At 39.3% G+C, this 24,869-nt stretch overlaps 2 protein-coding genes across 5 annotated transcripts; both read left to right on the plus strand.

The window, feature by feature from the left end:
* The first annotated feature begins 122 nt into the window (after positions 1-122).
* tango6 (transport and golgi organization 6 homolog (Drosophila)) lies at positions 123-14,415 on the plus strand. 3 transcript variants are annotated; one of them, XM_057348687.1, is made up of 18 exons: positions 123-230; positions 376-1,025; positions 1,357-1,473; positions 1,564-1,720; positions 2,174-2,283; positions 2,459-2,621; positions 2,710-2,777; positions 2,880-2,992; positions 3,083-3,259; positions 3,355-3,481; positions 3,624-3,818; positions 4,203-4,340; positions 5,093-5,713; positions 6,479-6,536; positions 7,793-7,951; positions 9,462-9,613; positions 10,950-11,063; positions 13,216-14,415. In XM_057348687.1, exons 1-18 carry the CDS (start codon positions 164-166, stop codon positions 13,390-13,392), a joined length of 3,363 nt encoding a protein of 1,120 aa, XP_057204670.1. In that variant the 5' UTR covers positions 123-163; the 3' UTR covers positions 13,393-14,415. The 3 variants fall into 3 exon arrangements, with proteins under 3 accessions (XP_057204670.1, XP_057204671.1, XP_057204672.1); XM_057348688.1 differs by having other exon boundaries at positions 2,177-2,283; XM_057348689.1 differs by lacking the exons at positions 9,462-9,613; positions 10,950-11,063; positions 13,216-14,415 and adding an exon at positions 8,080-9,449.
* Positions 14,416-15,268: 853 nt separating this feature from the next.
* has3 (hyaluronan synthase 3) lies at positions 15,269-24,823 on the plus strand. Of its 2 annotated transcripts, XM_057348740.1 has the most exons (5): positions 15,269-15,823; positions 17,543-18,058; positions 19,875-20,504; positions 21,519-21,620; positions 21,763-24,823. In XM_057348740.1, the coding sequence occupies exons 2-5, from the start codon at positions 18,050-18,052 to the stop codon at positions 22,690-22,692; spliced, it is 1,671 nt and encodes a 556-aa protein (XP_057204723.1). In that variant the 5' UTR covers positions 15,269-15,823; positions 17,543-18,049; the 3' UTR covers positions 22,693-24,823. The 2 variants fall into 2 exon arrangements, with proteins under 2 accessions (XP_057204723.1, XP_057204725.1); XM_057348742.1 differs by lacking the exon at positions 17,543-18,058.
* The last annotated feature ends 46 nt before the right edge of the window (positions 24,824-24,869 follow it).

A 24,869-nucleotide genomic window follows, 5' to 3' on the forward strand; every position in this document is an offset into this window, starting at 1 on the left:
CTGAATAATTCTAAACACTGTAGAGACATTTTAATATGTTTTGCGCTTTAGCTTCGAACGAGTCAATATGTCAAACCTTTATTTTGAAAATGTTTCTCTCCTCGTCGTCATGACGTTTAACAATCGCGCTAACTGTGATGCTACACATTGTAGCGTAGGGAAAATGTCTATGGGAAAAATGACCACAGCATTATTCAAGTCCCTTGGTATTTTAACCAAACCTATACGAGGTAAGAGATATATTATATGTAGAACTGTTGGTCAATAACACATTCAAATAATTATATTACACACAGCACAACTTTCCAACTGTTGTTGGTTAAATTACGCCTGTTTAATCTAGTTGTCTACACTTACGACGCACCTCCTTTCTAGAAACTCACACGAGCGATGGCCAAAGCACGCAAACGACACTTTTATCAGCTCTTCAGAGGAACCTGTCAGAGCTTCATGAGCACCTGTCAGCGGGTGGAGAGCCAGAAGAAGCCCGTCAACTGCTGGAGGACGTCAGGAGAGAGATCACATGGGTGTACAACGATACTGTTGACGTAACTTGGAGCTTTGTCAAGGAGCTTCTTCTCCTACTGCTTTGCCTGGCACGTCACCTCACCCTTCTCCTGGATGCCTTTCAGCAAGATCCTGCAGTACCAACTCCTGGCACCCCTGAGGCCGCCCCACCTCTGCCTCCAGATGTGCTAAGTGTGGTTCAGCAGAAAACACTGGCCTCTGTGCTGCAGTTTGTGGTCACGCTGGGGCTCTGCCCGTATTTGGCACCTGGCGTTGGGGTGCCACTGGGGCTGAGGTCGGCGTTTGGGGTCGCAGTAGAAGGAGCAGTGCGTAATGACGTGGCCCCTGCAGGGGAACGTCGTTTACTTATCACAACTAATGTTTTGCTAGAGGTGTCTACCCTGTCATCTTTAGCAACTCCTGTTTTTACACGCCACCTGGGTGACATCATGGCAGCTCTGTGTCAGTTAGCGTATAGACCACATCGTCCAGAAGGAGATGGCACAAAGAACAACAAGGTTTACTTCATTTTATGAATCAAATAATATAATAATAATACGAAAGCAAAATAACCTTGTATGTTTAGGATTTCCACAGTCGTGGGCAGAATATTAAATATGTGATTCCAGGCCTAGAATAGTCATGGATAGAATTTTTTTCTAATTTATTTAATTTATACTCTTCGTGTGACTGATTCCTTTAAAGTGAATTATCTAGTAATCACAAACATCTGAGAAAAGTCATATACATTTATAATGATCAAAAAGTCCATTTTTTATCAACATTTCTGCTCTCATACTGGCCAAAACTATTTATTGAATCTGTATCATCCGGTCTGGTCTGTGACAGGGACTGACAGTAGAGGAGCGCAAATCCTGCAGAGAAGCACTTCACAATCTTTTGGGAAAAGTGTACCAGCCAATTGTCATCAAGGAACTGCTGGTTCTCCAAGGAGGTCCTAAACAGGTGTGGTTTGTCCACCAATTTTCTAACCTTTAAATGTTATGCAATATCCCTGAATGCGAATCAGTGGTATACTTTATCTGTGTGCTGTAGGCATCTTCAGGTTCCAGAGGTGGAAGTGCTGGAGGTAAAGCTCTGACCCAGGCACCCGCATGGCTGAGACGCCTTTGTGGGCAGCTGCTCTCTGACAGGTTAATGCAACCTTATGGGGTCCAAGCAGTGGTGAGGGCGATCCTGGAGGGGCCCGGAGGTAAGAAGGAAAAAAACTTGGGAAAGTGTACAGAACAGCTCATAGAAACATCTATTGATGTAAGAGGACTTTCATGTTGAAACTCACATTTAAATTTTACTGCATCATTGAAATTTTTCATTTTTGTGAAAGTAATACAATGAAATGGAAGAGCCAGAGGAACCAAAGTCATGTGATGTTTGGCTAAATGAGTTAAAAATAGGAGAAAGAAATGTTAGTGAGTGGGAACATAATTTGCATACTCTAAAAAAAACCAGTGCCTTTAGGGCCTCTTTTTGTGTAATCATTTTATTTTTAATGGTGGTGGAAAAATGTGTATTTTCATTCTATGCGTCACTTAGCGAGACACATCACGTGTTCCAAGCATATGTCATTCTAATTTTTATTACAGCTATAAATGTTCGGCTTGTGCTTTTCCAAGTCATTTAACCTGCGTTTTACACCTCTGACCAGTAGGTGGAGACTCTGACTGGAAGAAATGTGACGCTGTGGCTAAGATTCTTGCAGCCTGTCCTCAGCAGTCTCTCTCTGCTGAGAGTTACTACAGTCAAGTGTGTCCACAGGTGAAAAAGCCAATATTTCTGTCATTATACAAAAGGTGAAGCTATTGAGATACTGGTGTTTTTGAATAATATGTAAATAATTAATAATAAGATAATAGCAAGAGTCAGAGTACCTAGAGTAAAAAACCTATAAAGTCCAAAATTGCATCTAACCATAGGATGTCACTTGATTCAGGTTCTGGAGCTTCTGCATTTCAAAGACAAGCTGACTGCACAGCAGTTCCAGAGAGTTGCCACCAGAACGGCGCTCACCATGGTTCAAGATCGACCCGAGTTTGCACATCGATTCCTGCTCGGACCTCTATTCGCCCCCCTTCATTGCTGTGCAGATGAAAAAGGTTAGCGTAAATGTGTGTGTTTTAGAATGCTTTCTAATGTTTTTTTTGAGAATACATTTTAATGTTGTTTAAATGAACTGTGTTGCAGGAAATTACCAATCCCAGGATGCAGTGGAGGAGTGGGAACTGACACGCTGTATTGAGGATGTATACAAAGTAAAATAAAATATTTAATCTTTTAGGCCATATTATCAATTCTATGTAACTTTGTGACATGCTCCTATAGTCATTTCCATAATTGCACTCAATTTCTCTCAGATCTGTGTGGTTGGCAACAGTCCATCTGAAGTGCTAATGAAAGCCCTGCGGGATGTCATCGCAACCTTATTCAGCCTCTTTTGCTTCACAAAACACAACGTGTCTCATTTGCGGTAAGCATGCATTTTGAAAATAGTTTCAAATTGTTTTGAAGTCTGTATAATAAATATTTGGAAAAGACTAAACGGGGTTGTTCCTTGCAGCACACCTTGTCAGGAGATCCTGATATGGTGCCTGTCTCACTCAGAGCGCTCAGAAGCTCTTTCACTGCTGAAGCGCCTGTGTGGACTGATGGGAGATGTGGGCGGAGTCAGACACGGCTTTCAGTTCTTACCTGGCAGTGAAGGAGGGGCCAGACTTAGTGTTATAGAGTCGATTAGGTAACTGAACAGGGAACGTGATGATATAATAATATGCATTGCTTTGAAACGCATGTAAAATGGTAGCATCTCTCTTGTTCGCTTTGTTCGGGCAGCGATGAAGACGATGCTCTCTACGAGAAGGTCTCAGGCGAGCAGTGGAAAGTTCATTGTCTGGTGCAGCTGCTGGGAGAGATGAAGGACGGTGACCTGCCTGGAGAGTTTTTCTTATTGCTGTTGGAGGTATGGACGTCTTCTGCCAAAATGTCAGGATTTGACATTTTCCAGTAAAGTATTGTTTACAAACAAGGGTTGCATTTTTGGTTCGTTCATACACATGTCTTTTCAAACCTGTATGAATTCTCTGATGGGTATCTCTTTGCAGAATTTAACAGCTGTGGCTGCTGAGAAGGAGGAGGGGTTTGAACAGGAAATTGACACCTCATCCATGACCCTGCTGGAGCTGGAGCAGCACCTGCTGGAGCGTGCGAGTGGACACGGGCAGAGACTGGCTCTGCTCCAGACATTAGCCATCATGTGTGAAGGTTCACACACGCTTCTGCTCAGCAAACCCACTCAGGTATGTTACAGAAGAATAGAAAACCATGCACAGAATATTTTTTAAATGTTATTTAATTATACCATTTACTCTTACTGGGTGAAGTGTTTGTTTACAATTGAATAAAATAGGCTGCTATTCAAGCACATTCTATGAACTCAATTACTTCAGACATTTTTGCAGATCACTTGTATTTTCTGCTCTGATTCTGTTGGCGAATCAATATGAAAAATAGGACATCTAAAAATATCTCCTGAGCAGATTTGTTCCATTTTTCTAGCAACAAAGTCTCTCTGACTGTTACTTAGGACACATACTGTATAATCTTTCCACGGCTGATATTGTAGCATATGTTGTTATAGCTAAACTCTCTCTCTCTCTCTCTGTCCATCTATCAATCTACAGGTGGTTGGGTTTATAGTGTCCATGCTGCAGAGGGCATGTGTTGGTCTGGAGGAGTGTGGTGCTGACAGTCCAGTAGAGAGTCAGACTCTCAGTATGGGAATGGGTCTTGTGGCCACTCTACTGTCAGGAGCTGATGAGGTAGTGTACTGTAGTAAACATTTTTGTTACTATAATAAACATTACTTTACAACGTTTGATCATTTTTTATAAAGTGTTTCCAATATCATCACCCTACAGTTTAGTTGAGTGTCTGGCAATGTGATAAGATGCTACACTTTATGGGAAAACAATTTCTGACAAAAATGGTCTTGCATTTCTAGACGGTAATAGACGGTTTCATCGGATGCACACGCCTGGCCTGAAGTCTGTGTTTGTTGATCGGTCTGGCTAGCAGATAATAATATAACTATTTTATTTTATTTATATTAATATCAATTTATATTAGTATTTTATTGTAGAGTAATTGTAATAAATAAACATTTTGTTGAATTTTAGTGTATATTCATTTTATTTAATTAACAGTTTGCTGAATGGGTCGTGTAACTTGAACCAAGTGACTATTCTTCTACTGGTAACCCAAAATAATACTGGCTAGAAATACTTTTAACTTACTATCTAATGTAATTTACTTGTTTTTTCTTTTGCTTGTTTTCGTAAATAATCTACAGGGGCTCTATTATTTGCGGATGTGTACCAGAAGTTAGGTTTGGACCGCAAAAGCGTGCATGCGCAGTAACGTTTGTTTAGGTTGTTGCTTTGAAACAGTCTATAATTATTGTAAATACAATGTACGGTTAAGATCATTATATTTTTTGTTAAAAGTTTATTCCAGATAAAGCTCATATAAAAACTGAATGTATAAAATACACTGCGTGTGTGTTTTCTCATAGCTAAACTCAGACGATTTCTCATCAATGGCTGCATTGCTGCCGCCTCTGGAGCAGATATCCCAAAAGCACCCTGAAGCCGTCATCCAGGAACTGGCCTCTGATCTGAGAGCCACCATCGCTACACATGGCGCTTACCGCTCAGAATCTGTTCCCAGAGCAGCCAGCCAACACAGACCTGCTCAAACAGCTGGTCACAGTTCCAACACCCACCCAACCAAAACATCATCTTCCAAACCTCACACTAACCCAACAAGTATCAAGAACCCGACTGTACCGGGGCAGCTAACGTCCACTCATTCACACAACTCTAAAGACAGTCCCAGCATTTCAGTTAGTCGGGTTCACACACCACCAATGTCCCATCCCAAATGCGCGACAGTACCTGCCGAAGCCTCTAAAGTCTCAACCCACACTACTGAACCAAAGTCTGAACATACAGTCAAACAGACAGCTGTAAGGATTTCTGATGGATCTGTCCCACCCAGTGAGGTGTTTTCGGAGTGCCTTCTGGAGGCCTGTGACCCGGATGTGCCCACCAGAGCCGTAGCACTGCGCTCACTAACCCGTTTCTGTAAAGATGGAGATAAAGCGGCATTGCAAAACAAGGACAAACTGCTGATGGTAAGTCTGTGGTATATACATATATTTGTATGCACATTTGTATGTGTTTGTGTAATAGAGGCCGATCAGTGTTTTATTCTTTTAGAAATAATATGCAATTTATGCTGTATACCTTATATATAGGCATAATAATGAAAGTGATAAGCAAAACACTTATAAGCTTCCGATATGCTATATATGTAGTCTAGTGATTCTTAGTGTTTGTCTTCCTCCTGTGGGCTTTCTTTGAGGGTCCAGACCATGTTTAATAAATGAGCTGGGATGTTTGGTGTGTAAAATCTCTTGCTTGAGGGCAAATGAAGACTCTCATGGGATCTAGTTACGATGAGGGTGTTTCTCCAGTGTCTCATCTAATATTCTCTGTGATAAGAGCATCCTCTGTGTCCAACACTTCATGAATACAACTAATTTACACATAGACACAGAAAGCCATGCCAACACTCACATTACATTCAGGCACATACTTTCACCTCAGGGAACTAAATTAAGTGCTTTTCTCCTTCATTTACATACAGCATGTTTTGATTTCTGTGTCTGTTTCTGTTGTGTTCAATTCTACAAGCTCCTTTGTTCACAGACATGAGCGCATTTAAATCTTTTCGTACCGCAGGCCTCAAACATGTTTTCATTTGCATTACTGTAAATGTGCTGAGTGCAGAACAAATGAAACCTTTAAAACTGTCAGGAGTAATTAGGCTAAGGAATGAATTAACTGTGCCCTGATTCTTTGCTAAGCTTTCGGTCATTCATTTCAATGTGTTGCAGCTCTTTCTGGAGAACTTGGAACATGAAGACTCTTTTGTCTATCTGTCTGCTATTCAAGGTAAGATATGGGAGGAGAGTGATGTCATGGTAATTCGGTCATGAATGAATATAGTTTTCAATAGTTTGTTTTTAATTAGTAAAATGACTTTATTTTGGATGGAGGTATGGAAGCACAGATGCTAGCGTGACATTTTGGTACGTGTTCAGCCCCTGATGGAAACCTTGTGTGGTCTGAATAAAATGTAATAGTTTAAGTTTGTAGAATTTTAGTTCTGAAAATCTTGTTTTTATGTTATTTGTATTTTTTTGTCTATTAATATGATAATAATGATAATAGTAGTAGCAGGAAATAACACAACTTTAATCATTTTAATATTAACAATATACAGCTGCTGAAAAAAAAATTTTAATCAGAATTTCTAGATGTTTTGTGGCCATTCCAGTCCAGTGTCTGTTGAATAAAAAAAAAAAGAAAACTCAGGAGTGACATAAAATCATTCAACAGCAATGTGAAAGACTGACAGCATAACAACACGCATGATAACTGATAAAAATTGAAGTTGTCACATAAAAATAGATTTTTGAACTTTTCCTAAGTACATGTTCAAATATTGTTGTATTGAATTTGAACTTGTTTTCTTTGCAGTATTTGAGATCTGAAAAAATACAGGGCATCTTTTCTGCTATTTTAACATGTTTCTCAGTTTTCTGCAAATGAATGCAAATAGAAAGAATATTTTTATTTAAAATTTGGTCACAGAATTAACCAAAATGATAATTTTAAATAAACGCATACCTATAACAAGTAAATTCGGAAAAACAGAAAATACATTTTAAATTGGTCCCTTAATTTTTTTGCGGCTGTATGTTATTATTATATTATATAATTCAATACTACTGCTAATAATAATATGTTATTATTTATTATATAATAATAAATAACATTTCATTATAATTTACCTGGAAACACATTACCTGTTTTAGATTTTCTGTATATCGATGACCAGTTATTTTGTGTGTGCGTGCATGTATGGTCTGCATAAATTAGTAATCAATTTCAGGCTACTTTAGGGATACCCTTCAGATTTAGAAGGGTGCTGGTTCTGGTCCTCTAGATAGATTTTTGGTCGATTCGCTAATTATGCTCGCCCAAGTGAGAAATCTCACTTCATGTCCATATATGGCCACACAGGACTATATCTGGACTTACTTATTCAGGCCTTTTGAGATAAAGCTTAGTTTACATCTCAGTCCAGTCTTAAATGCTCTTGGTCTTTATTCAGGCTGCTTCTTTTATCTCTTCTCTGTATGCAGGGTTGGCAGTGCTGGCTGAGTCTTTCCCTGAGCAGATTCTGCAGAGATTGCTGGGAGAGTATCATACCGGGGCGAGCGAAGGTTCCCCCCAGAGGGAATGTTCTCTAGAGACACGCCTCAAAGTGGGCGAGGTTTTAATGAGAGCCAGCAGGGCGATGGGTAAGTGGCACTATACAGCATTTGATCTGTTTCTTCTGCGTCTTTTTTTTTTTTAAAGTCTGTCCTTGTTTTCTGAATAGCAAAGTGCGGTATCCTAGCACAAATGTGTGTTTCTTTATTGAGATCAGAGGCGTGTCGTCTTGGCTGGGCTCCACGAGACTGACAGACCGAGCTCTCAAAAAGCCCAACAGCTGCCACAATCGACTGAAAGCTCACAATGGATCTCACAGCTTCCAGTGTCACTTTTACACACAGCAGGGGGCATCGCACACTTCACCGGCACACATGAGCTCAGATTATTATCCAATGACCCACTGATTTCTGTCCTTGATGTTATAAGCACGTTTAAGCTTGTAATAACTAATGTCCAACCACAGTGTGCTGCTTAATGGTCACGTCCAGTCTGTAATTAAATCAATCCTTACTCTGGATAAATGTGGTCGTGGTTTCTAATTTAACTTGTCCCTTAATAAGGAGCTTGAACAGATGGCCACAGTTAACAAGAAGCCCTGGATGAAAGAAATGGATGTTACACTTTTTCTTAGCCCTTTCTCTTCCCCTTAGACACTTTTTTCTTGTCAAAGATTGATTCCACAAAAGCTGTTAAGCCTGTTTGATATGTATAGACGAATGGGCCTTTAAACAAGTAGACATTTGTGTCTCAATAGGTCCTGGCGCATCGGTTCTAGAAGGTTTTTACCCAGTTTGAGTGATATGTTGAGCTGGGCTTTCTGTGGTCTGGCCAGTAACATCAGTTGTGGGAGAGCGGCCCACTGGACCCACCTGCTGGTTTCTAGTTCCTTAATACAGGACTTAATAATGACCTGATTTTAAGAGTAAATCAGATTTGTACTTTCCTGGTAATGTTTTTTCTGGCCTCTTCACAAAATGTTTTAGAAACATATTTCCATGTGTATCACAAAGAAATGTGTTTGAAATGAATTTGTTTTTAAAAATATTTAATAAGCTTGTAATTTGCAGCTTGGATATGCCCATAATGTAACTTCGGCTTTACATTTTTGTTTGCCGAATTTAACCCATCTTACTAATGCTTTAACAATTTAACAAGTCATTTGCTTTGAGGCAGAAGTCAATGTTTGGCCCACAGCCCTCTTACATTGACATTTAGTTTATTTTTCTCTAGTTTCATTCTTCTTCATTTCTCATAAAAATACTACTTACTTTTACACTCATACCTGTTAGCTTGATAAAGACTTTTATGGTCATGGCTCTTTTTGGGCTATTCTCTCATGAGCCAAGAAATCCCTGTTTAGTGACTGCACTCATGCTGTAGGAACGTGCTTTGGATTTTCTCAGACTTTCACACCAAGATGGAGAGATTGAAAGAGGAGTGACAACTTCAGCTGTGTGTTTGTGTGTGTTCTGGCTGGACGCTGTGTAGTTAATGTATTTTATCTAGAGTCATATCTTTATTACAGTATGTTCTAACTTGTATGTTATTACTAGTATGTTCTTAGTTGTTTCTAACTTTGGCACCCATTTGTTTCAGGTGACTTGGCTCCGCACTACGGCCGTCCTCTGATTGGTGTGTTCCTAAGCGGCACACGAGATGAGGACAGCAGTGTGCGTGCCAGCAGCCTCTCCAACCTGGGAGAACTGTGCCAACGGCTCGACTTTTCCCTCGGACCGCTGGCACAAGAGGTAGCAAATCTTAAACTATTAAAAGCCAAATCAAGCAGTGATATGTTAAATCTGTTATTTTGTATGCATGGTTTAGACTGTAATTAGTCAATTTTAAGCCACTGGTCTGAAGTCATTGTTCTCTGTGCTCAGCACAGCTGTGTGTGTGTGCGTGTGTGTGTGGGTGTGTGTGCGTGCGTGCGTGTGCATGTGCACATCTCACACTTAATCTTCTAACAGTTTTCTGCTAGTGCACATGGGCCGTATACAGTAGGGATAAACCCAAACCTCTAGCTTCAGTTTCAGTGATTTGTTTGCTAGGATCAGTCAATACCTTGACCTTAGCACATTGAAGTGCATCTTGAGTCACCATTCAAAATAGCAAGCGACGGCATCATTGTTATATTTGCACACACACACTTAAAGGGATAGTTCACCCAAAAAGGAAAATTCTGTCATCATTTACTCACCCTCTTGTCATTTCAAACCGGCATGGCTTTCTTTCTTCTGCAGAACACATAAGAAGATATTTTGAAGAATGTTGATAACCGAAGAGCGGTGGCAGCCATTGACTTCTATTGTATGGACACAAAACCAATGCAAGTGAATGGCTGCCATCGCTGTTCGGTCAATAACATTTTTCAAAATATCTTCTTTTGTGTTTTGCGGAAGAAAGAAACTCATACAGGTTTAACGTGACAAGAGGGTGAGTAAATGATGACAGAATCTTCATTTTTGGTTGAACTATTTTAGTATTGCATTGATTTCCATTCTAACTTGTAACTGGTTGCTTTAACTGGTTATGAATTTAACCACCTACGGTTTAGCCACAGCTATGTTTATTAATGTTCCCCTCTGAACACTAACAATACATGTTCTCAGCATCATGACTACAGCAAAGCAGGTCTCATGCTGCATTTCATCCAAATAAAACCAAAGCTTAAAATCTAGGTGAATATTTTTACTACTACTGTATATTACAGAAACACGTATATTTTTGATCTATGTGCCAACATGTGAAATTTGCGACCTCACGCACAGTTTGTTTTTTCAGTGGTTGTGCATGTATGTGCTGGATGAGAGAATCTACTGTGTAGGGCTGTGCTGCAGCACTGGTCCCTCATAAGTCTTAATGAATAAGCATCTCTGTCACGGTGACTGTAGACTGCTTATTCACTAAACATCCTGCCTGCAACAGGGTTCTCTCAACCAGTCCATCAGCAGCCTGTGTACATGTTTAAACATCAATCGACCCTTTGCATCGACATTAGAGATAGACTTGCGTAGCATTGCAGATCCCTGTGGTCCACGCAGTGCCTTGAGAGAAAAACCTGTGTTTGTGTGCTTTCTCCTGCAGCTGAGCACGTGTCTCACAGCGTTGATAAAGACGGATAGAGAGGCAGAGGTTCGACGGGCTGCGGTCAATGTCATTACTCTGGTACTAAGAGGACTTAGTGATAAAACCACACAGGTGAGTATTTATAGATGTGTGATCAAATGAAACCTTTGGTTTGTTTTTACAAACTTAGGGACGAGTTAAAATAATTTTGTGGTATTCGACAGAATGCAACAGACACTTCAAAACGGGTTAAATTGTTAAACTAGTAATACTTTGAATGCCAAGTATTATTTTCATTAGAAACATAAAGTGTTTAAAATGTTTTATATATTTTTTTATTTTTATATATTTTTGTATTTTGTTATATATATATTTTATATATATAAGTATCTATAGCATTTATCAAGGTGCCGTCCAATTGCCATTGACCTCCAGTTGTGTGTAGCTCTTTTAAAGGTATAAATATGTCATCGGACAGTTTTTCAAGAATCTTCTGAAATAACAAAAGACACTTTTTGAGATTGAAGGACATGTGTTTTGTGTCTGAGGTTAACAGAGTGGGCTGTTAGGTCTTCCAGCATCTGGACTGATGAGGAGCTTCTGTAATTTTCTGCTCTCTTATTTAGAGGTCACCTGTGTGAGAGAACAAACGTTCTGTCTAATCATCACTATCTCCAGACGCTCACGTTCCCACGGCCCTCATTACGCTCCCAACAATTACTGTTATAACACCTACAATCTTTCTCTATCTGATGCTCCTTGAAGTCTATTGGCGCATGTACAATTCCATTAAATAAACTTCAACTTTGTGATATTCCTGTTATAAAGGATCCCATTTTCTCTGCGTTAAGAATGCGTTAAGCGTTAGTCCCCATTGACTTACATTGTATGGACACTAAACCAATGCAAGTCAATGGGGACCAACTGTTTTCTTTTACCAACACTCTTCAAAACATCTTTTATGTTCTGCAGAAGAGAGAAAGTCATACAGGTTTGAAATGACAAGAGGGTGAGTAAGTGATGACAGCATTTTCATTTTTGGGTGAACCATGACTTGGGTTCTGTCTTCCTATAATGTCACGTTGTTAAATTAATAGTTCACCAGGGGGAAAACATGGCTTTTACTCACCCTCATATTTGACTAAATCCATTTGACTTTTTTGAAACACTGTTAGGGGCCATCAGCCTCAGTCACCATTCACTTTCATTGTATAAAAAATGCACTTTAGACTTTTTCCAGCATTTGGATTGTTTTCATTTGTTCACATAAATTGACACATAAAGTCCATGACCCCAGGGCTGCTGCAAATGACCTTTTACACTTTTGACCCCCTGATTTATAACACTATAGTGACCACCCTAGTTAATACCCTGACCCTTTAAATATTTGTACTTGCATTGTATAGACCAAGTATTGGCAGGCAGTCAATGTTGTGTAGACCTTGGCATTGAGCCGGGTGAGGAGTTACCCACCGGGTAATGACATCTGTAAACTGGGTCTCTAGGTTTCCCAGGATGCACATTGGTCCTTCTGGTATGAGAAATGCTAGTTACTTGGGACAGCTGTTACAGTGAGTAATGAGATGGCTTGTCCAGTCCAGGTAAACCATAAGTCACTAGCTCATTGTGTGTGAAGATATGAAACCAGAACAGCTGACTGCTCACAAAAACTCCTCATGACCTCTTCTGCGTCTCACCGATGTGAGGGAATCGGTCCCTCTCAAGAGACATACTGTATTCATTATTTTCTTTTCCACGGTTGCTCTTTGTCTTCTGTACTATTGTACTTTTAAACATCTGCTTACTAAGCACTTCCTATTTGTGACCCTGGACAACAAAACCAGTTTTATGGGTCAATTTTTCGAAATTGAGATTTTTACATAATCTGAAAGATGAATAAATAAACGTTCTATAGATATATGAGTTGTTAGACTAGGACAATATCTGGCTGAGATACAGTCGTTTAAAACTCTGGAATCTGAGAGTGCAAAAAAATCAAAATATTGAGAAAATGGCCTTTGAAGTTGTTAATCAGGGGCACTGTGGCAGACCATCCACTCACAAAAATAAAGTTTTTATATATTTAAGGTAGGAAATTTACAAAATATCTTCATGGAACATGATCTTTACTTAATATCCTAATTATTTTTGGCATAAAAGAAAAATCGATCATTTTGACCCACACAATGTATTTTTGTCTTTTACTAAAAATGTTCCCGTGCTACTTAAGACTGGTTTTGTGATCCAGGGTCACATTTGTCCTTCATTTGTCTTATATTCTCAGGTACTTGGCGATGTTTTACTGGAACTGTATCGGGCTTTGAAGTGGGTGGTCCGGTCGGACCCGGATGAAGTGGCCAAGCTCCACGCTCAGCTTGCTCTGGAGGAGCTGGATGATGTCATGAGGAGGTTCATCTTCCCTCAGCAGAAACTCGTGAAAAAGATTGTGGTTCTTCCTTGAAAGCTCTTCAGTAGTTACATAATCTGTTTTACAGACAGAAGATTCCCTCTCAAGATGTATACTTGCCATAGATTTCTTTACCCGTTGTAAATGAAACTTTTTTTAGTTTATTCTTTCTTAAAATCTTTGTTCATGTTTCTTGTCTGAGAGTTGATAAAGTAGCTTTGTGTTTTTGTTATCGGCCGCAGTGAGAAAAAAAGCTTGATATATGTCTCTGTAAATGGCCTTTTCCACGCGGCATTGGTGATAAAATGTCTCTTTGCTTTTTATCCAGTGTTTGTGGTACATATAAAGACGACTGGGTCGTGACATCATTCTAAGACACGACAGGGTAATTTGTCATTCTCTTTAAACTCTCACCCAAAATCACTGCTAGCCATATAGCTTACTGACCGCTGTTCTACTCTTAGCAACAATGTAGGTAAAATTAGTATTTTACTTGCGAAGGTATAAAATGCTAAATTGCGTGTCTGATGAATGTAATGAAATATAGCGATCTTATTTTTCCAAAATAAAAATGGTCATTTATATTTACAATGTACTTTTATTAGAACTCTCATGTCTTCTCCAGTTTAGATTTGCCATTGTTATAGATGTTTTAAAGACATCATAAGCACATGTCTGGATATCTAGGGTGTGTTCCTGTCTGCTCTAGCCAAAAATGACTCGTTGTGCTAAACTTGAGTTAAATAAAAAACCAAGAGGATTTGAATTCTTTGAAAGTAAGATTAATATTAAGAGTAAAATGTGAGAAAAAAAATTTTCTGGCTGCACCTGCTGCTCTGCAAATGTTCGTGATGGATCCTTTTGTTAGGGAACGAGAACTCCTAAACATTTTGGTCCGATTCATATTTCACAAAATCTTGGAAGTGTTAAATCTGCAACAATTTACAATAAGGTTGCGTTTGTTAATATTACTTAATGGATTAGTGAACATGAACTAACAACAAACAAAACATCCAAAGCATTTATTAATCTTAAAGCACTTCATGATGCCAATAAAAAGAACCAATTTTGGCGAAATGGTGCATAAAACCTTTAACACCCAAAAAAACATTGCTGTTTCACAAAAAGTTCTTTGAAGTGAAACATTTTCTTTAGATTGCAAAAAGCTAGAGCAGAAATGCTTCATATAAATAACTTTTAAGTATTGTTAAGTGTATTGTTCTTTGGGGAACCAAAAATGGTTCTATGACATTGCTATGAAGAACCTAGAAGCACATTTTCTTTATTTCAATATCAAATGTTGTAAATGCTAACTTTAGCTAATGCACTGTGAACAAACATAATACATTGTTTTGCCATTAACTAACATCAGCCAAAATTGATCAATTCTAAAACTATTACACATTGTTAGTTCATGTTAGCTAATGCATTTATCTGTGTTACCTGTGTACGTCATTTTGACAGATGAGTATAGCTGCCCAGTGAGATGAACTTTGGCTCAGTGTTTCTCTACTATAAGATGTGGACTGTTGATGTGTCATTGGTATTTGCTTCTCTGGTTAGACGCCAAGGTCGATCTCACAGTAAGGGGTAACTTCGCGTCACTGAAGCCAGGCCAATGGAATTAGCAAAGACTTTCACCTTCCTTTCCCCCACAACCCCATAATAACGCTTCCACTATTGCCATGAAAAAGCCATTACACTGATTACTCTGCCATGCAGCAGATACGCGTGTTTAACCTAGCTGTTCATCTACGTGGTCCGTATTGATCATAGCAAAGCATGCTGCAGTTTGAATCTTTTTCTCCTCTCTCTTTGATTTTCTCAGTCACTGCAAGATGCCAGTAGGAGGGAGGAGCGATTGATAAATAAATAATCCAATAAAGCTTGCATTGAGAGAGTGTGTGTGTGTGTTTGTAACCGAGGAAAGAGGGTGCCTGCTCCAACAGACCCGAGTCTTGTTTGGGGCTCGCTGCAATGCAGAGCTGGGGACAGAGGCAGGGCCGTAGACACAAAAAGGACCTTGAAGGAAAGGCAGAGGTGCAGGAGGAGTGTGAGGGTGCACTGCAGAAGGATGTAGTGAGAGGCAGACACTGCAGCACAGCAGAGAGATGAGGCCCACCGGCAGACCCCAAACCTCCTCGCAGCGGGCACAGGTGAGAACTTAATTCACAGCTGAGGCTGAGATGCCCTGCGACTGTCGAGAGAGATAGGAGGGGGGAGACAAAAAGAGGAGAGGGAGGAGAATCTAAGGAAGAGGAGGAGGGATATGGTGCTTTATTTTGGGAGAAGGTAGCGCGTGAATTAAGTGTGGTTGGAATAAAGATGTAGTGTGAGCAGGAGGCTGAACAAGGACGCTGCTGTGCTCCGCTGTAGTGGAGAGGAGCGGGGAGCAGACGCCTGGCAGACACACACACACCGACTCAGCAAGGCTTATTCCACCGGAGGAGAGAGAACTTAACATCACAGTTGTGGGGTTGGGAAGGTAAGAGACATTTATTTTCATTTAACTGTTATCTTGTGGCTGTGTGTGGTGGACAGTAAATGGATGAAATATGTAGTGTGTGACATGCCCATTGTGTGTGTGTGCACAAAACTGAGAGAGACTTGAGTTTTAGATCGGGTGGGTGTGGGTACATATAGTACAAACAGGCTTCTGTAAGCTTGTTAAAAAAACACTGCTGCTTTAAATGTCTAATTATAGAAAGAGGAACAGTTTAACCGAATAAGTTGTGATTGGTTTCTTGACTTTTTTTACTTTTAGATTTTAAAATGGAAGGTTTGTGAAATAGTGTTTGTGTGTGTTTTTAGGAATACAGTTTAAGTGGTTGAGGACCCTCTGTTTCCCAACATCCTTGTTAGTAGTGCCTTAAGGCTCTGTGACTAACAGCAGACAGCATAAACTAAAACAGAAAAGCTTCAGAATTTGGTCTGAAGGCGTGTTGCCTTGCCAAGGAAAATGATGGCTGTTTAGCTTTCCAGATCATTGTGCTTTCACCACACAGGGGTCTGGTGAGAGTTTAAAAAGGCTCTGGTGGGTTTTACAATTTGTCAATAATTTGAAAAACAATTTGAATACAGATCAATAATTTAATGTTAAATGTTCAAGAATTACCTCAGGAGTGGAGCCTGTTGAGAGGACAAAAGATTTGGTGAATATTATTTGCTAATTTGCAAATCCACAATGTGTTTTATGTGCAGATCTGGTGTGTTTTTCTGAGAAGTTAGAGTTTCTTCAAGAGGATTAGGCTAACATTTAAAACATGTTTAAAAAAAATTCAAAAAATAAATATATACATTTTTTATATAAAATAAAGTTTACAATTAAATTACTAAAACACAAGTGATGCATCATTTTTGTGGTCGTTGGCATGAGAGTTGCACATTGTAAATCTCTGTAAGTGCCCCCTAGTGGCAGTGAGTGAAGTTTGCTATCCTCTGTTTGACTATACTGTATGAGTTATAGTACTGTATTGCTTCTCAGTTTTTTTTTTGTTGTTGTTACAAGACCGCGATTTTACACTAGATCTGGTGACCCAATAATGTGCAATTATAAGACATTAGTACAAAAAATACAATACATTTGTTAGCCCTTTCACACAGTAGAGGTCACTAAGCTATTCAAAAAGCCATTTCTTGTTTATGCATAGCTATATATGTTAAAAAAGTTTAAATCTTGTTTTTGTGGCCTAAGAGCAATGAAACACAGAAAATCCAATCCTCACTAAGGTTGTCATAATTTATGCATAAATGTAATATATGCATAATGTGTGTTATGTATACTGTATGTTAATAAGTTATAGTATTAATAGTAAGTTAATAATGTTACTTTAGTTTGTGTTTTGTATTTAAGTGGTGTTTAACTTATAATTTGCCGTTGTCTAAGAAATGTCAATAGTCTCTACAGCTCTCCTAATTAAATGTATTTGTTAACTACGTATATTAGGAAACAGAACCTAATTCTTAGTTACAGATCCATTATATCATGACTGTAGATCATGTCAGTGTGGTTTAGAGACTCATAATGGTCATATTGAGAATAGTGAGCATTAGTGTTTTTATTTTTATATTTAATATTATTATTTTTAAATTATTAATTTGTCTGAAAAAGAGAATTATTTTCTGCTGAAGAAAGAACGTTTAAAATTTGTTGTTTTAACAGTCTTAATTTACCCATACACACACTTTATGTTTTGCCTTCCAGCCATTCATCTGACTTCCACTCACCTGGCGCTCCCCCTCAACAGTCCTGGTGGTTTCCAGCCCCCCTTCATTCCTCTTCCACCCCCTTTGTCATACATCTCACATCCAAAGTTGTCATTCTATCGGTTCCTCACCTGAGAACACAGCCAGTTCTCTCAGTGCATCATTAGCCCCCAGCATGTAGTGCACCTGTGATCTCATACTTCTGGATTCTGCGTGCTGCTGTTTCATCTGCAACCACCTGCCTCACCTGCCATGTTCATCCCTGTACCATCAGTCACAGGAGAAGCAGATCTGAGAACGTCTCTCTCCATCTTCTCTGTGATTCATAGTCAGTTTGGATTACTGAATTGAGCCGGTAACAGATGGGAGGAGTTACAAACAACAGATGGAATAGAATCATCTCCCATCATTCGTAATTGTATTAATTCAGCAGCCGTTTGATACAGTATTTAAGGATTCAGGATCTGAGATATGAGATATTGATCTCTTCTCTGGACATCTCATCATGAAGACAGTGAGTAAAGATTGACCTCTGACCTCTTTTGGAAACCCTGTCTATTGTTAAATTGTGCACTAATAGGAATGTGAAGATACCAACAGTTTAAATAAGGGTTAAGTAAGAAAAATATCAGAAAATAAGATATTGTTATGTCATGCTCTGTTTTGGAATTTCTCTCTTTAAGTGATCCTTACGAGTGATCAAAGGTGATGGTGTTTATATATTAGTGTTATTTTATGGACGCTGTTTAATCTTTCGTCACACGTGTGCTAGTTTGTTTGGGGGACTGAGTGATGGTTGACATTCTTTTAAGTTTGATATGGGGCCCCTCTGCACCCCGTCCCTTTAAACTCAGTCTCCAGAGGAAGAATCCCTCTAATTAGGGTCAAACATGTCACTCAATATCTGCCTCCTGTCTCAAACCCTTGGGCTCTATATTCTGTTTGTATTTACTCTTTACATCACAAGGAAATGTACAGTGTAGGTCCAGGGAAAGAAGATTAATCTCTTACAAGAACATTAAAGCAATGTATTGTATTTATGGCAGCACTAATGTGTTTAGTACAAGAAATGCATGCACTTTATGTATGTTAAAAAACAAAATGCTACTTTCAAAAGCGTAATTTGTTTCTTGGAATAAACTGATTGCAGCTGTACATAACTATGGGAATGCAAACAGCGGAACAATCAACAACCACTTCAGTGGAAGTCAGCTATATTTCTGCCACTCTATTCCATTGCAGCACTGTTATGATATGAGGGCATCGAGTGAAGCGGCTCCTTCTTCCATGAGAGGAAGAGCTGGAGCCAGTGGCATGAATGAAAGGGGGGGATTGTTCCACAGGCTGACCGCCACTGATTACCTGCCAAGCTTTGACTAGCATTATAGTTTAATATTTACAAGATCTCTGTTTTTGCCAGTAGTTTGTGATAAATTCTCTTCAACTCATTTTGTAATATATTATTTAAATTTGCCTCTCCTTTTCTATTAATAGGTGAATCTCACATAGGAAACTGGCCTATAGACAATAGAGAGCTTAAAGGGATTTTAGCCCAAAATAAAAATTCTGTCATTCTTTATTTACCCTCACGTGGTTCAAAACTTGTATATGACTCTTTCTTCTGTTGAACATAAAAGAAGATATTTAGATAAATGTCTTGGTGGTTTTGTGTTCACACAATGTATATCAATGGGCCAATGTTGTTTGGTTACCAACGTTCTCCAAAATATCTTCTTTTGTATTCTGCAGAAGAAAGAAAGTCATACAGGTTTGAAAGTACATGAGGGTGAATAAATAAAGAAAGAATTTTCAATTTTGGGTGAACTATCTCTCTAAGTGACAGCAATTGAATTAAAAGGTTTTTTTTGCATTTTGTATTGCATTATTATTCTAAAAAGCACATTGTGTTATTTTGTACCTCCATTAATGTACTGTTGATTTTAATTATTTAAAAAACTTTGTGTCCCTATAGAATCATGCAAATCTAATGAGCATCATTATTGAGAATATACGGTAATGAGAAAAACAAACTCAACACCTGAACACACATTGGAATGAATGTTTATGATAATAATAATAACGGTCCTTTGAAATGCTTTATTGTTAAAACTAAAAAAAGATCTTATATTCATTTTCAGCTTTGAGGTAAAATATGACCTGGACATGTCTTCATGAGATTTATTCAAATATGAAAAATTAAAATGATGTGATCGGTATATTTACATTCAACATACTGTATGTACTTGGCAGACGATTTTCTCCGAAGTGACTTATCCAAGTGTATTTGAGGTAAAACTTTAATTTGTAACCTTTTCTCTTTTTTTCTTCAGATGCCCTCTCGCTTTGGCACTGCTGTGCGCATCTTCATCACCACCCTGTTTGCTGCGGTGGTGCTCTTTGCCATCCTGCTTGCATACGTGACAGGTTACCAGTTCATCCACACCGAGCAGCACCACCTCTCTTTCGGTCTGTATGGTGCGTTTCTATCCCTCCACCTCCTCCTGCAGAGCCTCTTCGCCTTCCTGGAGCACCGGCAAATGAGGGGCCCGTCGAGACCCCAGCACCTGCATCGCACTGTGGCCCTCTGCATCGCAGCTTATCAAGAGGATCCAGACTACTTGCGCAAGTGTCTGCGGAGCATACGCCGCATTTCCTTCCCTGGACTTAAAGTGGTGTTGGTGGTGGATGGGAATCGGCATGAAGATGCTTACATGATGGACATCTTCCAGGAGGTGATGGGGGGAGCCGAGCACACGGGGTGCGTGGTGTGGAAGGGGAATTACCATAGCGACGGTGATGGAGGAGAAGGGAGGGGTTCGCTGCACTCAGAGGAGGCTGCACGGGTGGCCAGGGTGGTGCGGAGCTGCCAGTACTCCTGCGTTATGCAGGAGTGGGGTGGCAAGAGGGAGGTGATGTATACGGCCTTCAAAGCATTGGGAAATACTGTGGATTACATTCAGGTGAGACAACATTTGATATGTATTTATCTCTACCTGAAAACTAAAATTAAGTTGGCTGTTTTAGTCCAATCAATTTTGTGAGCGCACTTAAAGAAAAGCTTTAAAAACTTAAAATCCAACGGCATGTTTTTCCTTGTTATTCATTGAGCCTACAATGTACTTGAACATTACAGTTTCCCCCTCAATGTCACTGTAATCTAAATCTTTTCAGCAGAGGTCAAAGGTCAGTCATGTTACCTTCCTGTCACCTGTGGTTTTGAGCACACCTGTGCACTGTCAACAGCCTTTCATTGTTTCTGCTCAGCATATGATTGAGGAAAAATGACCTTGAAACATCTGTGTGCCCACATCTTTGGTGCAGTTGTTCTTTGTCAATTGTTGATCGACCTCAACATTAACAGATTATAGATAAAAAAGAAAAAAAAAACAGCTGAGAAACTAAAAAAGACAGAAATGTGGCTGAGGAGTCGTAACCAAAAGTGATGTCGGGGGTATGCTCATACAATATTTGCCTTTAATGACCCCTTTATATCACCAAAATATGAGGTGTGTGGTACAAAATGGACACCATTGACTACCATGGTAGGGAAAATTGTTTTATACATTTCTTTGTACTGTTGAATACAAAAGAAGATATTTTGAAGTATGTAGGAAAGCAAACAGATCTGGGGCACTTTTGACAATTTTCCCTTCTATGGTAGTCAGTGGTGGCCAAGAATTGTTTTGTTACAAGCATTCTTCCAAATATCTCTCTCTATGTTCATCAAAACAATGACATGTATACAGGAACAACTCAAGGGTGAGTAAATGATGATATTTATTTTTGGGTGAACTATCACTTTAAATTCTTCTCTATGCTGAACTTCAGTTCATACTCCAAACACATCAATGTAACATAGGCTATTTAATAAAATATTTAAACAAAGAGAAAAGATGTCAATTGCCTCAAGACATCACTTTTGGTCACTTTACCGTATACTTTATTAAAACACTTAATCTCTATTTTGTGTGCAGGTGTGTGATTCCGACACTGTACTTGATCCAGCGTGCACCATCGAGATGCTCAAGGTTCTAGAGCAGGATCCAGAAGTGGGTGGAGTGGGAGGAGATGTTCAAGTGAGATTTTTTAATTTGTTTTAACTATCAATATCAATAAAGACATTTATATTCAACTTTTGAAACACAGCTAACTGATCTGGTAAATACCCTGCTATTATAATGTAATGGCCACCCATAGTTCTACCTTTATCTGTTTCAGATCCTAAACAAGTATGATTCTTGGATTTCCTTCCTGAGCAGCGTCCGTTACTGGATGGCCTTTAATGTGGAGCGGGCCTGCCAGTCTTACTTTGGATGTGTTCAGTGCATTAGCGGCCCACTTGGAATGTACCGCAACTCTCTCCTCCAGCAGTTCTTGGAGCCCTGGTATCACCAGACCTTCTTAGGAAGCAAGTGCAGCTTTGGTGATGATCGGCACCTCACCAACCGCGTCCTCAGCTTTGGCTACAAAACCAAGTACACGGCACGCTCCCAGTGCCAGACGGAGACCCCCACGCAATACCTGCGCTGGCTCAACCAGCAAACCCGCTGGAGCAAGTCTTACTTTCGAGAGTGGCTTTACAACGCCCTTTGGTTCCACAAGCACAGTCTCTGGATGACTTATGAGTCTGTGGTGACCGGGTTCTTCCCATTTTTCCTGGTGGCTACGGTGATCCACCTGTTTTACCGAGGTCGCCTGTGGAACATCCTTCTCTTCTTGTTGACGGTCCAGCTGGTGGGTATGGTGAAGGCCACCTACGCGTGCTTCCTGCGAGGCAACCTGGTCATGATCTTCATGTCGCTGTATTCTCTGCTCTACATGTCAAGTCTGCTGCCTGCTAAGATCTTTGCTCTCTTGACTATTAACAAAGCAGGCTGGGGTACATCAGGCAGGAAGAAAATAGTGGTGAATTTGATCGGAGCCGTGCCTGTGACCATGTGGGCGGCCATTTTGCTGGGTGGTGTGGTTTATACCATTTACTGCGAGGTGCAGGAGCCCTTCAGCGAGACAGAGAAGGCTCTTCTCATCGCTGGCACTATACTCTACGCCTGTTACTGGCTCATCCTCCTGGTGCTCTACCTGGCCATAGTGGCCAAACGCTGTAATAAAAGAGAGGAACAGTATCACCTATCATATTCTGAAGCCTAGCGTGGCCAACTTTCATGGTGCTGCAGAACAAGCTATCCGGTTCATTTGAAATGAACCCGTCTTTACCTGGTGCTGCATTATGGATCATGTGAGTCCTGGGAGTTAGATGGTTTGAAGCGGTACGGCTACTTGAATAGTTTCAACCAGTGGCCATATTCTGCTTTTGAAAGAGCCGTAATTTACATTAGGTGAAAGCAGAAATGCTGCATCTCCTGATTATAAAGCACACATTGGAGGGCTAGTCAAGAACGCATAAGGTTTAGCCAAAAGTGATCAAGTGATGAGAGAAGTTAGTGTGGTGACATGTAGCCAACATGACCATATTCAGTTAAAGGGGTCGTGCTGGGACTCTGAATTATGCAGAAAGTGAACTGAAAGGGATAGTTCCCCCGAAAATATAAATTCTGTCAACATTTGTTTACCCTTCAAAAGCTGTATATAACTCTTCCTTCTGTGGAACACAAAAGAAGATATTTTGAGAAATGTCTCAGTTGTTTTGTTTCCATACAATAGAAGTCAATGGGGTCCAATGTGGTTTCTTCAAAATATCTTTTGTGTTATGCAATGAAACTAAGTCATGTTTGGAATGACACTAGGGTGAATAAATGATAAAAGATTTCTGGTTGAACCATAAGGTTAGTAAAGTATGTGCCAATGCTTGAGGAAGACTAACTAGTATTTGCAAAAAGCCAGTCCATATGTAACGTCTTTCACACGAAAATCCAGCATGAATCTAAACATCACTGTTTGATATTTTTGTGGTGCTGCTGAGTTGACAGGACATTTAAACTGCATTTAATTTATTTACATATTTATGATATACCACAAAACTCTAGTACACTCTACAAAATGTTTACAGATGTATCAAGACACCCAGTTCCCATAAATAGTATAGTTTCCATAAAGTTTTCCCATAAATTTGTTCTTGGGATGTTTTCCACCCAAAAAATATATGTAGGGGTTAGCTTTGCATATTAGCCAGATGTTACAGAATTTGACCACCTTGGCATTACGACCCTTTCATTCAAATATTTAAACATATAAATATGATTCCTAGTTATGGCAATAAATTGTTTGCTAGCTAGTATAAAAATAGGAATCACGTGTACTGAACTTATTTATGGTATGGTAGGTGGTTACAAACATAAACGATTTAGTTAACCTTGCATCATGTATTTGGACATGCAGTAAAGAAAAACTGGTGGATTTTTCCACCCTCAGTTCTCTAAATGCAACAGTTTGTGCATTTATGTAATTTACACGTTTCCATGAATGCTAAAACTAACTTTTATTACTCACTTGCCCTCAAAACGCAAACTTGAAATGAAAAGTAAACACTGAGGCTGGGGTGTGTTTGTGCATGAATATGTTTAGTGGGAAGTGTCTTTTTTTACATGTGTAATTCCCACAGAGTATGGCTAAAGACAGACCTGTAGTTTCCTACGAGTCTGTTTCTTTACAGTGACACGAAAAAGCATGTATAAAATAAGTTCAATCAAACTTGAAATCTCACTGTTCACATTTGTGTTTTATGCAATTACTTTGCAGACTGGGTGCCAAATTTTAGAACTAATATGCTCCTCAGGAACACACTTCAGAAACCTTTAAAAATTAGATTTGGATGAATTAGGTGTGAGCAATTACAGCAAAGATAACAACGGATTTGCACTGTTGCATTTCAGACACAGAAAGAACTGTACAAAACCAATTCAATGGACTGTTTAGGCATACATTTGTGGGTGGTGAATCTTATTTTTTCAACTGTGTAAATATCAGGTTTACATCAGTCACTCAAATATATCATACAGGAACATATATTTTTGTAATGTAAAATTGTAAGATATTTTAAACAATCAGTAATCCTGATGCATATCAGTGTTATCTACATATAGGGTAGCATACTTTATTTTCAGAAACACTGTATTTTTATGTATCCAAGTTATCATGATACTGTACAATTAGGGAGTTATAAATTATTTATATTCCAGTACGGTACATCTCACAAAGGAAGTTAACATTATTGGCAGCTTACATGCAGAAAATAAAAAGTAAAGTATATTAAACGTTTAGCACCATTTATTCAGGGGTCACTGAAAACCACAGTGTATGTTCTCCAAAAATGGCCATTATGGTCTTTTAACATCACATGAATTCAACTGTATTGTGTGCATTTGTCA

The sequence above is a fragment of the Triplophysa rosa genome, linkage group LG12, assembly GCF_024868665.1.
Source record: "Triplophysa rosa linkage group LG12, Trosa_1v2, whole genome shotgun sequence".
Lineage (NCBI taxonomy): Eukaryota > Metazoa > Chordata > Actinopteri > Cypriniformes > Nemacheilidae > Triplophysa > Triplophysa rosa.

What these genes read in the sequence shown, in the direction of transcription:
- tango6 (XM_057348687.1), top strand. Translation starts at nt 164, where the DNA reads ATGTCTATGGGAAAAATGACCACAGCATTATTCAAGTCCCTTGGTATT. An exon ending in AGTGTTATAGAGTCGATTAG is followed by an intron (nt 3,260 to 3,354) that starts GTAACTGAACAG and finishes TTGTTCGGGCAG; the next exon opens with CGATGAAGACGATGCTCTCT. An exon ending in TTAGTGATAAAACCACACAG is followed by an intron (nt 11,064 to 13,215) that starts GTGAGTATTTAT and finishes TTATATTCTCAG; the next exon opens with GTACTTGGCGATGTTTTACT.
- has3 (XM_057348740.1), top strand. An exon ending in ATACTGTGGATTACATTCAG is followed by an intron (nt 20,505 to 21,518) that starts GTGAGACAACAT and finishes TTTTGTGTGCAG; the next exon opens with GTGTGTGATTCCGACACTGT. An exon ending in GAGTGGGAGGAGATGTTCAA is followed by an intron (nt 21,621 to 21,762) that starts GTGAGATTTTTT and finishes TATCTGTTTCAG; the next exon opens with ATCCTAAACAAGTATGATTC.